Genomic DNA, 17,887 nt, shown 5'->3' on the forward strand with positions numbered 1-17,887 from the left:
CTGAAGAAATGGGAGTAGTTATTAGATAGAGTGTAGTGGAGGAGGGGAGTTGTAGGAGTAAGAATATTCTAGTCAGAGAGAATATCAAGTGCAAAAACCTAGTGGCCAGATTAGGACAGTGTAGCAGAAGCACAGAAAGCAAGAGGGAAAGGTGGAGATGAAACTGGAGAGTATGCATGGGCAGACATGTAGGGCCTTAAAAGTCATGTGACTTTGTCTTCATCCTAAAAGCAATAGCAAGTCCTTTATAATGTAGTGGGAATGGGGTGGAAGGGTGGGGTGACTTGATCAGATTTGCATTTGGAAAATATCTGGCTGAAGTGCGAAGAAGAGATTAAATGAGGAGTATAGTGAAGGTAAAGGGTCAGTTATAACTCTGTAGGACTATGTGGGGGATAATGATAAGCTGGATAAGGTAGTGCCAATGATAATGGAGAGAAATGGATAGATTTGAGCAATTAATGAAGTAAAATAAATAGAACTTGGTGATTGTTCGAATTTAGTAGGGGTGGGAAAGAAAGAGGGAGATATCAAGCATGTCTACCATTTTTCAAGGAAAAAAACAAAACAAAACAATCCTTCCTTGACCTCACATTTTCTTCCAGTTTCTGCCCCTTTCAGCAACTCCCCAACATCAAAAAAAAAAAAAAAGCTTCTTAAAAGGATGTATATACTTGTCTGAATTTTCTCTTGTACTTTACACAAAAGTCAGCTTCTGAACACATCACTCCACCAAAACTGTTCAAGGCTACCAATAACTTACATGTTGCTATTCCAAAACTTATTTCTCTATCCTCATCTTTCTCAACCTTTTTTTTTTTTTTTTTTGCGGTACGCGAGCCTCTCACCGTTGTGGCCTCTCCCATTGCCGAGCACAGGCTCCGGACGCACGGGCTCAGCGGCCATGGCTCACGGGCCCAGCCGCTCCGCAGCACGTGGGATCTTCCCGGACCGGGGCACGAACCCGTGTCCCCTGCATCGGCAGGCAGACTCTCAACTACTGCGCCACCAGGGAAGCCCAAACATTTTCTAATTTTGACTTGCTTGACACCACACATCTTTCTGCTTTTCCTTTTCAGATGTTGTTGATTCTTCCTACTCTTTTTCTATATGTCTAATATTGGTGAGCTGAAGACCAGTCCTATGTTCTTCTCTTTAAACAATCACTCCCTGGTTAGTCTCATCCAGTTGTATGACTTTTTTTAATTGGAGTATAACTGCCTTACAATGTTGTGTTAGTTTCTGCTGTACAATGAAGTGAATCAGCTATATGTATAAATATATCCCTTCCCTCTTGGACCTCCCTCCCTCCCACCACCATCCTACCCATCTAGGTCATCACAGAGCACCGAGCTGGGCTTCCTGTGCTTTACAGCAGGTTCCCATTAGCTATCTATTTTACACATGGTAGTGTATATATGTCAATCCTAATCTGCCAGTTCATCCCACACTCCCCTTCCCCCCATGTCCACCCACCGGTTCTTATGTCTGCACCTCTATTCTTGACCACAAATAGGTTCATCTGCACCATTTTTCTAGATTCTACATATATTAGTTAATATACAATGTTTGTTTTTCTCTTTCTGACCCACTTCACTCTGTGACAGACTCTAGGTCCATCCACACCTCTACAAATGACCCAATTTCGTTCCTTTTTATGTATGACTAATATTACATTGTATATATGTACCACGTCTTCTTTATCCATTCATCTGTCAAGGGACATTTAAGTTGTTTCCATCTCCTGGCTATTGTAAATAGTGCTCCAATGAACATGTGTCCTTTTGAATTATGGTTTACTCAGGGTATATCCCAGTAGTGGGATTGCTGGGTCATATGGTAGTTCTATTTTTAGTTTTTAAAGGAACCATCATACTGTTCTCCACAGTGGCTGTATCAATTTACATTCCCACCAAGAGGGCAAGAGGGTTCCTTTTTCTCCACACCCTCTCCAACATTTATTGTTTGTAGATTTTTTGATGATGGTCATTCTGACCAGTGTGAGGTGATACCTCATTGTAGTTTTGACTTGCATTCTCTAATAATTAGTGATGCTGAGCATCTTTTCATGTGCCTCTTGGCCATCTGTATGTCTTCTTTGGAGAGATGTCTATTTAGGTCTTCGGCCCATTTTTTGATTGGGTTGTTTGTTTTTTTGATATTGAGCTTCATGAGCTGTTTGTATATTTTGGAGATTAATCCTTTGCCCATTGCTTCATTTACAAATATTTTCTCCCACTCTGAGGGTTGTCTTTTCATCTCGTTTATGGTTTCCTTTGCTTTTAAGTTTAATTAAGTCACATTTGTTTATTTTTGTTTTTATTTTCTTTACTCTAGGAGGTGGGTCAAAAAAGATCTTCCTGTGATTTTTGTCAAAGAGTGTTTTTCTTATGTTTCCCTCTAACAGTTTTAAAGTGTCCAATCTTACATTTAGGTGTTTAATCAGTTTTGAGTTTATTTTTATGTATGGTGTTAGGGAGTGTTATAATTTCATTCTTTTACATGTGGCTGTCCAGTTTTCCCAGCACCACTTATTGAAGAGACTGTCTTTTCTCCATTGTATACTCTTGTCTCTTTTGTCATAGATTAGGTGACCACAGGTGCATGGGTTATTCTCTAGGCTTTCTATCCAGATCTCTATTTCTGTTTTTGTGCCAGTACCATACTGTTTTGATTACTGTAGCTTTGCAGTATAATTTGAAGTCAGGTAGCCTGATTCCTCCAGCTCCACTTTTCTTTCTCAAGATTTCTTTGCCTATTTGGGGTCTTTTGTGTTTCCATACAAACTGTAATTTTTTTGTTCTAATTCTGTGAAGAATGCCATTGGTAATTTGAAAGGGATTGCATTGAATCTGTAGATTCCTTTGGGTAGTATAGTCATTTTCAAAATATTGATTCTTCCAATCCAAGAACATGGTATATTTCTCCACCTGTTTGTGTCATCTTTGATTTCTTTTATCAGTGTTTTATAGTTTTCTGTGTACAGGTCTTTTGCCTCCTTAGGTAGGTTTATTCCTAGGTATTTTATTGTTTTTATTGCGATGGTAAATGGGATTGTTTCCTTAAATTCTCTTTGTGATATTTTGTTGTTAGTGTAGAGGAATGGAAGAGATTCCTGTGCATTAATTTTGTATGCTGCAACTTTACCAAATTCATTGATTAGCTCTAGCAGCTTTCTGGTGTCATCTTTAGGACATTCTATGTATGGTATCATGTCATTTGCAAACAATGACAGTTTAACTTCTTCTTTTCCAATTTGTAGTCCTTTTATTTCTTTTCTGATTGCCATGCCTAAGACTCCAAAACTATGTTGAATAAGAGTGGCGAGAGTGGACATCCTTGTCTTGTTCCTGATCTTCAAGGAAATGCTTTCAGTTTTTCACCATTGAGAATGATGTTTGCTGTGGGTTTGTCGTATACAGCCTTTATTACTTTCAGATAGGTTCCCTCTATGTCAACTTTCTGGAGAGTTTTTATCATAGATGGGTGTTGAATTTTGTCAAAAGCTTTTTCTACATCTATTGAGATGATCATATGGTTTTTATTCTTTAATTTGTTAATATGGTGTATCATATTGGTTGATTTGCATATATTGAAGAATCCTTGCTTCCCTGGGATAAATCCCACTTGAGCATGGTGTATGATCCTTTGAATGTGTTGTTGGATTCTGTTTGCTAATATTTTGTTGAGGAATTTTGCATCTATATTCATCAGTGATATTGGCCTGTAATTTTCTTTCTTTGTGATTTTTTTAGTTTTGGTATCAGGGTGATGGTGGCCTCATAGAATGAGCTTGGGAGTGCTCCTCGTTCTGCAATTTTTTGGAAGAGTTTGAGAAGGATAGGTGTTAGCTCTTCTCTAAATGTTTGATAGAATTCACCTGTGAAGCCATCTGGTCCTGCACTTTGTTGGAAGATCTTTAATTACAGTTTCAATTTCATTACTCGTGATTGGTCTGTTTATATTTTCTAATTCTTCCTGGTTCAGTCTTGGAAAGTTGTACCTTTCCAAGAATTTGTCCATTTCTTTCAGGTTGTCCATTTTATTGGCATACAGTTGCTTGTAGTAGTCTCTTATGATCCTTTGTATTTCTGCGGTGTCAGTTGTAATTTCTCCTTTTTCATTTGTAATTTTACTGAGTCCTTTCCCTTTTTTTTGATGAGTCTGGCTAAAGATTTATCAATTTTGTTTATCTTCTCAAAGAACCAGCTTTTAGTTTTGTTGATCTTTGCTACTGTTTTCTTTGTTAGTATGTCATTTATTTCTGCTTTGATCTTTATGATTTCTTTCCTTCTACTGACTTTGGTTTTGTTTGTCTGTTTGTTTGTTTGTTCTTTTTTCTCTAGTTGCTCTAGGTGTAAGGTTAGATTTTTTATTTGAGATTTTTCTTGTTTCTTGAGGTGAGATTGAATTGCTATAGACTTCCTCTTAGAACTGCTTTTTGTCATTGTCATCTGTTTCTATGTATTTTTTAATTTCCTCTTTGATTTCTTCAGTGATCCTTTGCTTATTTAGCAGCTCACTGATCAGCCTCCATGTATTTGTGTTTTTACAGTATTTTTCCCAGTAATTGATTTCTAATCTCATAGCATTGTGGTCAGAAAAGATGCTTGATATGATTTAAATTTTCTTAAATTTACTGAGGCTTGATTTGTGACCTTGGAAAATGTGATCTATCTGGAGAATGTTCCATGTGTACTTGAGACGAAAGTGTATTCTGCCACTTTCATGTGGAATGTCCTATAAATTTCAATTAAATCTATCTGGTCTATTGTGTCATTTAAAACTTGTATTTCCTTATTTTCTCTCTGGATGATGTGTCTTTTGGTTTAAGTGGGGTGTTAAAGTCCCACACTATTGTTGTGTTACTGTCAATTTCCCCTTTTATGGCTGTTAGCATTTGCCTTATGTATTGAGGTGCTCCTATGTTGGGTGCATAAATATTTATAATTGTTATATCTTCTTCTTGGATTGATCCCTTTATCATTATGTAGTGTCCTTCCTTATTGCTTGTAACAGTCTTTATTTTAAAGTCTATTTTATCTTATATGAATATTGCTACTCCAGCTTTCTTGTGATTTCCTTTTGCATGGAATATCTTTTTCCATCCCGTCACTTTCAGTCTGTATGTGTCCCTAGGTGTGAAGTGAGTCTCTTGTAGACAGCATATATATGGGTCTTGTTTTTGTATCCATGCAGCCAGTCTGTGTCTTTTGGTTGTAGCATTTAATCCATTCACATTTAAGGTAATTATTGATATGTATGTTCCTATGACCATTTTCTTAATTGTTTTGGGTTTGTTTTTGTAGGTCCTTTTCTTTTCTTGCGTTTCCCACTTAGAGAAGTTCCTTTAGCATTTGTTATAAAGCTGGTTTGGTGGTGCTGAGCTCTCTTAGCTTTTGCTTGTCTAAAAAGGTTTTAATTTCTCCATTGAATCTGAATGAGATCCTTGTCGGGTAGAGTAATCTTGGTTGTAGGTTATTCCCTTTCATCACTTTAAATATATCGTGCCACTCCCTTCTGGCTTGTAGAGTTTCTGCTGAGAAATCAGCTGTTAACCTTATGGGAGTTCCCTTGTATGTTATTTGTCATTTATCCCTTGTTGCTTTTAATAATTTTTCTTTGTCTTTAATATTTGTCAATTTGATTACTATGTGTCTTGGCATGTTTCTCCTTGGGTTTATCCTGCCTGGGACTCTCTGCATTTCCTGGGCTTGAGTGGCTAATTCCTTTTCCATGTTAGGGAAGTTTTCGAGTATAATCTCTTCAAATGTTTTCTCAGACCCTTTCTCTTTCTATTCTTCTTCTGGGACCCCTATAATTCGAATGTTGGTGCATTTAGTGTTGTCCCAGTGGTCTCTAAGATTGTCTTCAATTCTTTTCATTCTTTTTTCTTTATCCACTGCTTGGCAGTTATTTCCACCATTCTATTTTCCAGCTCACTTATTCGTTCTTCTGCCTCGGTTATTCTGCTATTGGTTCCTACTAGTGTATTTTTCATTTTAGTTATTGTGTTGTTCATCACTGTTTGTTTGTTCTTTAGTTCTTCTAGGTTTTTGTTAAACATTTCGTATTTTCTTGATCTTTGCCTCCATTCTATTTCCAAGATTTTGGATCATCTTTATTATCATTACTCTGAATTCTTTTTCAGGTAGGTGCCTATTTCCTCTTCATTTGTTTGGCCTTTTAGGTTTTTACCTTGCTCCTCCATATGTAATATATTTTTTTTGTCTTATCATTTTTTTTTGATGTGTGGGACTGTGCTCCTGTCTTACTGGTTGTTTGGTCTGACGCTTCCAACATTGGAGTTTGCAGACAGTTGGGTAGAGCTGGGTCTTGGTGGTGAGATGAGGACCCCTGGGAGACCTCACTCTGATTAATATTCCCTGGGGTCTGAGGTTCTCTGTTAGTCCAGTGGTTCAGACTTGGTGCTCCCACCACAGGAGCTCAGACCCAACCCCCCCCAGCCCATGAACCAAGATCCTGGAAGCCATGTGGCATGGCAAAAAAAAAGAAAAAGAGAGAAGAACAATAAGAAGGAATAAAAATTTAATAAATTTAGAACACTAACAGATATATTAGAAAAAATAAAAATATAAATGAAACAACACCTGAAAGGTAAAACAGAACCACAATAGTAGGGAAAAAAAAAAGGGGCCAGAAAAGGCCTTGGCTGTGTGGGGCGAGGCTTAAGCAGGGGCAGGGTTTAGGCAGGGGGTGGTGTCTGGGCTCAGTACGCACATGGCTGGAAAAGGCCCTGGTGTGAATGGGGGGGCAGGGCTTAGGCTCAGCATGGCTGGAGGGGGCTCAGATTGCCTCTGACCTCAGAGTGTGGAGGATCATGCCCGGGACCCCAGCAGGCTTGCAGGGTCCCGAGTGGGGGCGGGGAACACTAGTCCCATTCCCCCGATCTTCAGATCCCCTAGGGTCCCTCCCTGTTCACCTCTACTCTTCCCCCTTCTCTTGTTCCCACGTCCCCAGGACCCATGTGGATGGAGGGTCCTCAGAAGGTAGAGGACCAGACCTGGGACCCCAGCATGCTCCCCGGGGCCTGAGTGGGCAGGGGAAACGCTGGCTGCATTCCCCTCTGATCCTCCAAACCCCTGAGGGTCTCTCCCTGTCCCTGTTAATCCCCTTGTGGTGAATGGGTCTCTCCAGGCATGGGAACCCCTTCCCTCTCCCAGTCACCCCTCAGGGGTGCCAGTACCATCTCACCTCCACTTCTCTTCCTCCCTTGCTCCCCCCAACGTCCTACCTAGTCACTTGGGGGTTCCTCCCATCCCCTTGGGTGTCAAGGCCACCCACCAGCATCTGGTAGCTGCCCTAGTTGTGAGGAGATGCAAATTCCATGTCCTCCTACTCCACCATCTTGACTCCATGCCCCCCAGTTGTATTATTTTATATATCCTCTATACATTGATAACCTAAATCTTCAGCCCTGATTTCTCCCCTGAAATTCACACACGTATATCTGACTGTCTAACATTTTTACTTGGATGTTTCATAGGCTTTCAAACTTACATCCAAAATACAACTCCTAGTTTACCACCACTCCCTCAACTTGTTTCCCTCCCAATCACCTCCTCATCTCAGTAAATGGCATGATTAACTACTCAGTTGCTCATGATAAAAATGTAGGTATTAGCATTAACTCTGCCATTTCACTTATCTTTCCTTACCTCATCCAATCCATCAATAAGACCTGCTAACTTTACCTGCAAAACTACCCCAAGTCCAGCCCCTTCTCTTCATCTCCTCTACTTCCATATTAGTCTAAGACACAATCATCCTTAACATGGACTGTGCAGTAGCATCCTAACTTGCCTCTCCGCTTTTACTCTTGTTCCATTAACATACAGGATTCATAGAGACATAAGAAACATCTTTTAAAAATATGAATCAGAACTCTCATACATTGCTGACGGGGATGTACATCCATCTTGGAAAACTGTTTAGCAGTTTCTTTTAAAGCTAATCATACTATCCACCAATTCTACTCTTACCTAAGGGGAGTGAAAGCACATGTACAAAAAGATTAGAATGTTCACAGCAGCCTTATTTCCTAAGGGCTAAATGTTGGAAATGACCTAAATGTCCATTAACAGAAAAATGGATAAACAAGCTGAGGTAAATTCATACAATGTAATACTACTCATTAATCAAAAGAATGAACAGATAAATGCAACAGCATAAATGAATCTCAAAAATATTACATTAAGTGAAAAAAGCAGACATAAAAAGTCCATTTATATGAAGTTCAAGAATAGGCCAAATTAATCTATGGTGATAAAAATCAGAATAATGACTGCCTCTGGGTAGGAGGTGGGGAGAAATTCCTGGAAAGCAGGATGAGGGATCCTTACAGGATGATGGAAAATGTCTATATCTTGACTGGGGTTGTGATTACATGGCAATATATTTGTTGAAATTCAACATCATATATTTAAAATCTATATCTCAAATTTTTAAGTGTTACTAAAATGTAAATCATCTATAGGTGGCATTGTAGTCTTCAAAATGGGAATAATATTACTGCAACTTCATGGGGCAGTTATGAGGTCTAAATGAGATAACTACATATAAAGCACTTAGAACAGTATGCAGTAAACCCTTGATTTTAGCTATTATTATGATGATAATATCATTCCCTTGCTTAAAACCTTCTGATGGCAGAAATAATAAAATCTAAATTCCATGTTTTAGCCTACAAATTCCTGTGTGATTTGACCCTTATCTCCCTCTTTAATCTCATCATTATTTCCCTCTCACTTCAGTCTACTCACACTGACTTTCTGTTTACTGAACAATACCAAGATCATTCCTACTTGGAGTTTCTGTACTTGCTATCACATTAGCTTAGAAAAAAGCTCTTCCACAGGGTTGTCACATGTCTGGCTTCTTTTTTTAATCTAAGTCTCAGATTAAATACTACCCACTTGAAGAGACATTCCCTGACCACTTTATTTGTTAATTATCTGTCTCCTCCCAGTGGCACTGCAAGTCTGTGAAAGAATGAATTAGTGAATAATTTCTGGTTTTCTGACTTGTGCAAGTGGATAGATAGTATGTATTCATTTGCTGAAATAGGGAATACCGGAAGAGTGTGTGGGAAGATCGTATTACAATTTAAATTTTTTAACATGAGCCAAAGCAAATACTGAACCAATTAAATAATAAAAAACAGCAAATTTTAGGGTTGAAAGGAACTGAGGTATCAAGTATCTTTTTTCCATCTCTGGCAAAAGACTACATTTAGACCATACCAGAGATTCTGTCAGCTCTCTTCTTAAATATCTCCTAAAGAAAGTCTTTTTCTCTCAGTAATGTTTTTAACCTCTAAATTAGTAGTCAAAATTTTTAAAGTTTTCTAGCCTTCTATTATAATTCAAACCCATGTCTTCTACAGAATAAAATAGATCTCGTTATTACTTAAAATTTTAATGCATGAAGATTGCTATTATACTACTAGGACTTCTCTTTTCAGGCTACCCTAAACATGTAAAGTTTTCTCTCCCCAATCAAATTACAGAATCAATATTATTATAGTTATTTAAATTTAATACCATTTGAGAAAATCTTTCACTGAATTTTTAAAAGAAAAGTCAAATATTCTAATAAATCTTACCTTCGTTTGCAAATCAGGAACCACAAAGCTGATGCCAAAGCAAAGAAACCAATTCCCAAAGTAACAGCACCAGCAGCCAGAAAATAGGTTAAGTGGTTAAAAAACACCTATACAAATAAATTATAAAAGATTATTTCAGGCATATACCTTCATTCTCTATGTAAAATTAAATGACATAATAGCTTAACACATAATGTAGTGTTAATAACACATAATGTGTGTTAATACACAGTAACACCCATAAAAACACACATAATGTGCATTAATAACACATAATGTAGTGTTTAAGACATTAATGAGGAGGTTGGGAGACCTGAATTCTGGTCCTTTGCAATTCTAATAAATTTCAAGACCCTGAGTTTGAGAATTACTCGGGGCCTCATCCTCATTAGGGCCCAGGGCACATTTCTTTGACCCTACCAAAATTTGAGACCTAGGTTTTGCTTGTTTTTATACAGCTGTCACCTCCTTTCTTCTTATCTAGTTGTCTCCCTTTCCAGACCAGCTGTGAATTTTTATGCTACTTTTCCAGTATCATTCTTTGCAGTCCTTCAACATAAGAGGATTTCCATTTTAAGATTTTTATTATCAATCACTACAAGGAGGTAGGTGAGGGTTGTAAAGAACAAATATGAGGAATCTTTAAAGACCTTAGAAATCTTTAAACATTTTATCTCTACTTTTTCTCAGGAACAGTAAAAGATCATAGCCAAAAGCTAAATAAAAACAATGTAAATAATGATATATCACAGGTTTATAACTGGAAAAGCCTACAGGAATTATATGGTATAACTCCTTCATTTTCCAGATGAAAAAACTGAGGCCCAGGTGAAAGCAGTAAGTGAAGTAAGGTCATGCAGCAAATTAAGGGCAGTCCTCTGTTTTTTTCTATTATCGTATCCCTGCTACCAAACATCTTAATACTGGTATGTATTAAAAAGAATTAAGAATAAAGAAAGCATGAGATATTTATAGTTAGGTTTGTCAAGTATTCATTAAGATTCTGAAATCTGCTACCTAAGCATAAAGCAAGCTGTAGAAAGCTTTCACAGAAGGCTGTATAGAATTTGAAGGGCCTTAAGACAACTTAGGAGTATATTATTTTGGGAAAAAGTGGTTTAAAAGTATAAATCTAATAGAAGATCTTTATGTGTGAACATATTGTAAGTTCCAGTAAGGGTATGAGGTGATAAAGACTTTGTTGTTCCCATACTTTTGTTGTTTTCTAGGTAATTTCCAACTTTCTAGACAGTGCTTCTCAAATCTTAGTTTTCTTTGGGTTCAGAAATATCTACATTTGGAAATTAATTAATGGTACAAAAAAGTTACATAAGGCTATTTATCAAAGTGAAACAATACGAAAAAACACCTCCAATTTTCATTTTTATATATGAAAAAATATAGATATTTTGGACCAGATAATTTGTTGTGAGGGGCTGTCCTGTGCATTGTGCCAAAGGTATCTCCAGGCATTACCAAATGCATTCTGATGGGCAGAACTGTCCTCAGTTGAGGATCACAGGCATAGTGGTATAAGGAAATATCAGATAGGATTAAAAGATAAAAGCAAGATAGATAACACACATATTTTTTAAAAATTTAAAGATATAGTTGTGCTCAAATATAAGATAAATATTTCTATGGACGAAAGTAGAAAAGCAACACACAGAAATAAGTAGGAGCTAAAACCACAAGCATGCTAGGCACCGAGATCTGGAAGCAGGAATTAACTAGAAGCAGAGAATATCAGTGAGAGAATTCCCAGACCAAGCCATCCTCTGGCCTGGTGAATGACCAACTCAAAAGAGGACCAAGGAGGAATCTTGGAAATTATAAATTAAAAAATTTCAAGATGGAGTACATGCTTCTTTAAATACAAAGAATTAATGAAATGAAAGATAATACTGAGAGATTCACCCAATTACATAAAAAAGTGAAAATATGATAAATTATGAGACTTGGAAAAGATTAAGAGTATATAGCATAAAACTAATAGGGGTCCCAAAAGAGAGAATAGAGAAGTAGCAGAGAAGCAATATTAAGAGATACAGCCTAAAAAGGTTTTTTCTTTTCCTTTTTTAAAATTAATTAATTTATTTTTGGCTGCGTTGGGTCTTCATTGCTGCATGCGGGCTTTCTCTAGTTGCGGTGAGTGGGGGCTACTCTTTGTTGCGGTGCACGGGCTTATTGCAGTGGCTTCTCTTGTTGCGAAACACGGGTTCTAGGCATGCGGGCTTCAGTAGTTGTAGCACGCAGGCTCAGTAGTTGTGGCTCGCAGGCTCTAGAGCACAGGCTCAGTAGTTGTGGCACACGGGCTTAGTTGCTCTGCAGCATGTGGGATCTTCCCGGACCAGAGATTGAACCCATGTCCCCTGCATTAACAGGTGGATTCTTAACCACTGCACCACCAGGGAAGCCCAGAAGGTTTTCTCTTTAAAAAACTTTTTTTCAATTTACACTTACTAAAATTCACTTGTGTGTGTGTGTGTGTGTGTGTGCAGTTCTGTAAGTTTTGACAAATATAAAAAGTATTTAATCACCACCACAAGCAAGTTACAGAAAACTTCCATCACCCCAAAACATTTCCTTGTACAGCCTCTTAGTAGTCAAGTACTAACTGCTGGCAACCACTGATTATTTTCCATCCCTATTCTCTATCCTTATGTTTTTGCCTTTTCCAGAATTTCATATAAATAGAATACAGCATGTTGTCTTTTGAGTCTGGCTTTTTTAACTTAGCATAATGCATTTGAGATTCAGCCATGTTGTTGCATGTATCAGTAGTTTGTTTCTTTTTATTGCTGAGTAACATTCCACTTTATAGATGGACCACAGTTTATTCCCCAGCTAAGAGACGTTTGGTTGTTTCCAGTTTGGGGTTGTTAGGAATAAGGCATACTATACATTTGCATACAGTTGCTTATTTGAACATAAATTTTTATTTCAGTAGGCTCATATAACAAGTATATATTCAAATTTATAAGAAACTACCAAACTGCTTTCCAAAGTGGCTGTTCTGTCTTGCTTTCCCACCAGCAAATACAACAGTTTCAGTTGCTCTGTATCATGGCTACCACTTGATATTGTCAGTTTCACTTCGGCCATCCTAATAGATGCACAGTGGTATCTTACTGTGGAGATACAGTGGTATCTTCCTTAAAAAAAAGGAAAAGAAAAAACCCTTTTAAGCTGCATCTCTTAATATTGCTTCTCTGCTACTTCTCTATTCTCTCTTTTGGGACCCCTGTTTTAATTTACATTTCCTTAGTGAATAATTATGTTGAGCGTCTTTCCACATGCTTATTTGCCATCCATATATCTTATTCAGTGAAGTATTTGTTCAAATCTTTGCTGATTTTTTTAGAATTCTTTATATATTCTGGATACAAATCCTTGGTCAGATACATGATTTGGAAATATTTTCTCCCAGCTGTGGCTTGTCTTTTCAATTCTCTTAATAGTGTCTTTCACAGAGCAAAACTTTTTAATTTTAGTGATATCCAATTTATCAACTTTTTTCTTTTATGGTTTGTGCTATGGGCTGTATCTAAGAACTCTTTGCAGGTCACAAAGATTTTCTTCTATGTTTTCCTATAAAATATTTCTAGTTTTATGTTTTACATTTAATTCATGATTCATTTTGAATTAATTTTTGCATAAGGTGAGAGGTAGGGGTCAAGTTTTTTTGGTTTTTTTGTTTTGGGATATGTGTATTCAGTAGTTCCAACACTATTTGATGAAAAGACCATCCTTTCTTCATAGAGTTGCTGTTGCACCCTTGTCAAAAATCAATTAGCTATATTTGTGTCTGTCTATTTCTGGAATCTCTATTCTGTCCCCTTGGTATACGTTGTCTATTCTTTCACCAATAACAACAATAATAATAATCTAATATTTATACAGCAAATACTATATGCCAGGCACATTCAAAGTGATTCACTCATTTAAATTCAAAGATGTTCACTCATTTAATTCTCACAACTCTATAAGCTAAGTATTATTATTTCCCCACTTTACAGATGAGGAAACAGATGAGGCAAAAATGAGGTTAAGTAACTTGCTCAAAGGCATACAACCAATAGAGAACAATAGTAATTAAAAAATTGCTAAAGTCCTTCTTTACCTAGTATAGACAATGAATATCTTTAGATTTTGTGAGAAAAACAGCTAAGTATAAATGCTAAATATTTAAGGGTATCATAAAAGAGGATATCTAAATGGCCAATAAATATATGAAAACTTCATTAATAATCACAGAAATGCAAATTAAACCACAACGAGTCAATACGACAACCCTGTACAATGCCTAAAATGAAAAAGATGGAAAATATCAAGTGCTGTCAAGGTGGCAGAGTAACATGAATTCTCACTCACTGTTGGTGGGAATGTAATTTTCTATAATACTTTGGAAAACTGTTTGGCACTATTATTAAAGCTGAACATATACATACCCTATGACCCAGCAACTCTTAGACATATACCAAACTGAAGTACATATATATTTTCTTAAAAATATATGCTAGAATGTTGATAGCATCACTTTTACGTGTGTATGTTGATAGAGACACAAACTGAAAACTACCCAAAGGCCCACTGATAGTTAAACGGATAAATTTTAAAAGTTTAATTGATTTAAGGAAGCAAAATGTTCTATAACAATGGGAAAGAATAGAGTACAACTATGCCAAACAAAGTGGATAAATTTCATAAATAATGTTGGGCAAAAGAAGGCAAACAAAGACATCGGGGGGAATTCAGGGATGCTGGTAATTAACGTACTGTTTCTTGAACAGGGTGCTGGTTATAGAGATGTGTTCAGTGAAAATTCAAGCTTAACACTTATGACTTATGAATAAACTAGATCTATATGTATCATCATAAATAGAACTGAAAAACCTAGTGTTCAGTGAATAAAGCGATTTCCATAAATTTATATTCATTATTCTAATCACATACTGATTCCATTTATGCACATTAAAAGAAAACACAAAATAATACTTTTTAAAAAACAATGTGACAGAAGTATTAAAATACACCATACTCATGATATTAGTTGTGTCTGGGGAGGAAATGAGGGGAATGGGACTATGGATTGAATATGAACTTAAGACTTTACCTGTAATGTTTTCTTTAAAAAATTAAAAATCTGAAGTTTATATGACCAAAAAATATTTATTTAGTAGAAGATTACATGAATGTTTGTTATTCTTTGTCCTTTTCTTTTTACTTTTCTCAAGTATAAAAAATATAAAAACAATAGGATCTCAATTTTGTAAAAAAAAGAAAGAAAGAAAAGAAAAAGGGAGAAACATACTTTTATAAGGAAAATAATCAATATTGGCTACTCCTGGGGTAAGGGCTTAGTTATAATTTTCCACTCCAGACTTTTCTGTACATTCAGATTTTCTAGCATGAGAATCTTAGAAAAATCAGGAACAAAAATTTTTAATCTTAATATGTGATTCTTGACTCCTTTACTTAGTTAGTACAACTCTCATTGCAGCAAATTCTCTATTGTTATCACTGTGTTTACAGCCTACTTAGCTTCCTCCTCCTTAAGATCTCTGCCCTCCTCTTTATCCTTTTTGTAATTCTCCATTTGGGAAGAAAATAGGTGTGACTAGTAAAACACCATTCTACTCCCTGGTTTAAATGGGCCATTTATATCTCAGGGGAATTCCAGTGAGCTCTAGAGAATATGAAAGTTCCCAAACCACTTTACCAAGAGAAAGACAAATTACATATTTTCTAATGCCTCCAACAAATCACACTTTATCTATAAATCAATCTGTAAAATGAAAAGGCTTGACTCTATGATCATTAAGATCCCCTCTCACTTTGAAGATTTAGTCAATATATAAGTTAAAGAAACACTATATACAGAGGTAGGAGTTTTACTTTCTTGACTCTGCCCTTAAGTATGCTATCTAAAGTAATGACTCCTCACTTTCAACAGTCACTTTATTATGTGACCCTGTTTCTTTGTCTTTAATAATTGCTATAATAAATAGTCTTCTTTACTTATTGGTTTACTGTCTATTGTCTGTCTTCTTCTACTAGAAGATAAATCTTTCTCACTCTGGTATTCTTAGAGTTTAGAATAATGACTGGTTACTCAAAAATGATTGACTATTCAATGAATAAACGATAGGCACTGTGCTAGATGTTAGTATTAGAAAAATGAATAATAAAGGTATGTGGGTTTTTCTTGTTTTTTTTTTGTTTGTTTGTTTGTTTTTTGGCTGTGCCACTCAGCATGCAGGATCTTAGTTCCCTGACCAGAGATCAAATCTGCACCCCCAGCTGTAGAAATGTGGAGTCTTAACCACTGGACCGCCAGGGAAGTCCCTAGGTATGTGGTTTAGTAGGAAGTTCATATATGTGGAAAAGAATAAGTGCAATTAAAAAGGTATTATAATGGAAGAAATAAATACAAAATACAGATACAGGAAGATCTGTAGAAAGATAGGAGAAAATTTTTTTTAAATTCCATAGTCTAGTTAAACATGGTTTGAGAACTTTCTATTGCCAAACCCTTGCCAAGAATTGGTGACTGAGGACTTCTTTGGTGGCACAGTGTTTAAGAGTCTGCCTGCCAATGCAGGGGACACAGGTTCAATCCCTGTTCCGGGAGGATACCACATGCTGCAGAGCAACTAAGCCCATGCGACACAACTACTGAGCCTGCGCTCTAGAGGCATGAGCCACAACTACTGAGCCCATGCACCACAACTACTGAAGCCCACATGCCCTAGAGCCTGTGCTTTGCAACAAGAGAAGCCACTGCAATGAGAATCCCGCACACCGTAACAAAGAGTAGTCCCTGTTCGTCACAACTAGAGAAAGCCCACATGCAGCAATGAAGACCCAACACAGCCAATAAATAAATAAATAAACGAACAAAAAAAAAGAATTGGTGACTAAAAGATAAGTAACACATGGTCATAGAGTTTAAAATCTGGGGGGTACAACATTTAAACAGAATATTCATTACAATATTCTAATTATTATGATAATGACCTGTTGACAGCACTAAGACAACAGAGGCACTTTGACTAAGTGCAGGAACAGTTTCTTAGGGAACACCTGAGCTAAATCTTACAGAATAAGTAAGAGATAGCTAGCCAAAGATATTAAATCCTAAACCAGGGTATGACCCTTTCACCTTAAGATAAACAAAACTTTCTCTCTATGCACAGTAACCTCCAGCTTACAGTTGATCCTTTTCTTACCATTTGCAGCCAAAACTCTTAAAATGAGAATTTCTACTTCACAACTTCTATTCCCAAGGTCATTAATAACTTCATTAACATAAAATTGAAAGGTCACTATTGACCATTCTCTCTCTCTCTTACCTTGGCATAAGTAAAATAAATTCACTTGGTTTTTTCCCATTTCTCTGTCTATAATGTTATTGCCTTTATAGGTTCCTCTTCCCCAGTCTGTCTATCCTTTAACCTATCTATCTATAGCTGGATATATACATATCCTTTAACATATCTACATATGGATATATATAGATATATAAAGGATATAGATAAATATAGACATGGATATAGGTGTTACTTATCTGTATCTATGCCTATATCTTTAACCAGAATTACTATATATTTGTGTCAGGAGTAGTTTCAGATTAACTTTTGTAGTGATTCCAGAACTGAATGTTCGGTTTTATTTTTTGAGTATTCAATACCTTTTTATTATACTCTCCTAGGGTTTTGCCAGATTTCGTCTCAGGTTTACTCCAGTTCAACAAATGCTTATTGAACACCAAATATGTGTGAGATACTGTTTGAGACACCAAGGGAGGGATAAAAGGCCATTGAAGTAAGAATGAATCCTTACCCTGAGGTTTAAAAATCTATAAAAAAATATAAGCAGGGCTCATATGCAACTGGTATAAAAAGTTGACCACACTGATTTCTTTTTAGTTGTTGGCTGCTCTGATTGAATACAAAGCTAACTAGGAAGAACTTGTACTTGGAAGAGATACTTATTATGCTGGTTGGATTTTAATGTTATTATTTGAAAAATGGGAGTCATATTACCTGTCTCATATAATTAGAATAAGGAATAAATAAGATAATGTTGCAAGGAATTACTAACATAGTAAAGAAGACGACATCTCAAACAGCATGCATATACCAGGCCATAAAGCAAGACTCAACAGTTTTATAGGATTATTACAGATACCACATTCTCTGACAATAATACAATTAATTTTAAATTAGTAACCTAATACATACTCTAGGAAAAGCTTCC

The 17,887-nt window shown here is 36.3% G+C and overlaps 1 protein-coding gene across 1 annotated transcript in view; it reads right to left on the minus strand.

Moving 5' to 3' along the window:
- CUNH1orf185 (chromosome unknown C1orf185 homolog) overlaps window positions 1-17,887 on the minus strand; it is a 31,795-nt gene that overhangs the window by 13,153 nt on the left and 755 nt on the right. The window contains exon 2 of the mRNA XM_029227502.1: window positions 9,626-9,730. Coding sequence (XP_029083335.1) covers window positions 9,626-9,730 — 105 coding nt within the window. The remainder of the gene's footprint in view (window positions 1-9,625; window positions 9,731-17,887) is intronic.

This window comes from Monodon monoceros, unplaced genomic scaffold (assembly GCF_005190385.1).
Source record: "Monodon monoceros isolate NGI ecotype Baffin Bay Population unplaced genomic scaffold, NGI_Narwhal_1 Super_Scaffold_18, whole genome shotgun sequence".
Taxonomy (NCBI): Eukaryota; Metazoa; Chordata; class Mammalia; order Artiodactyla; family Monodontidae; genus Monodon; species Monodon monoceros.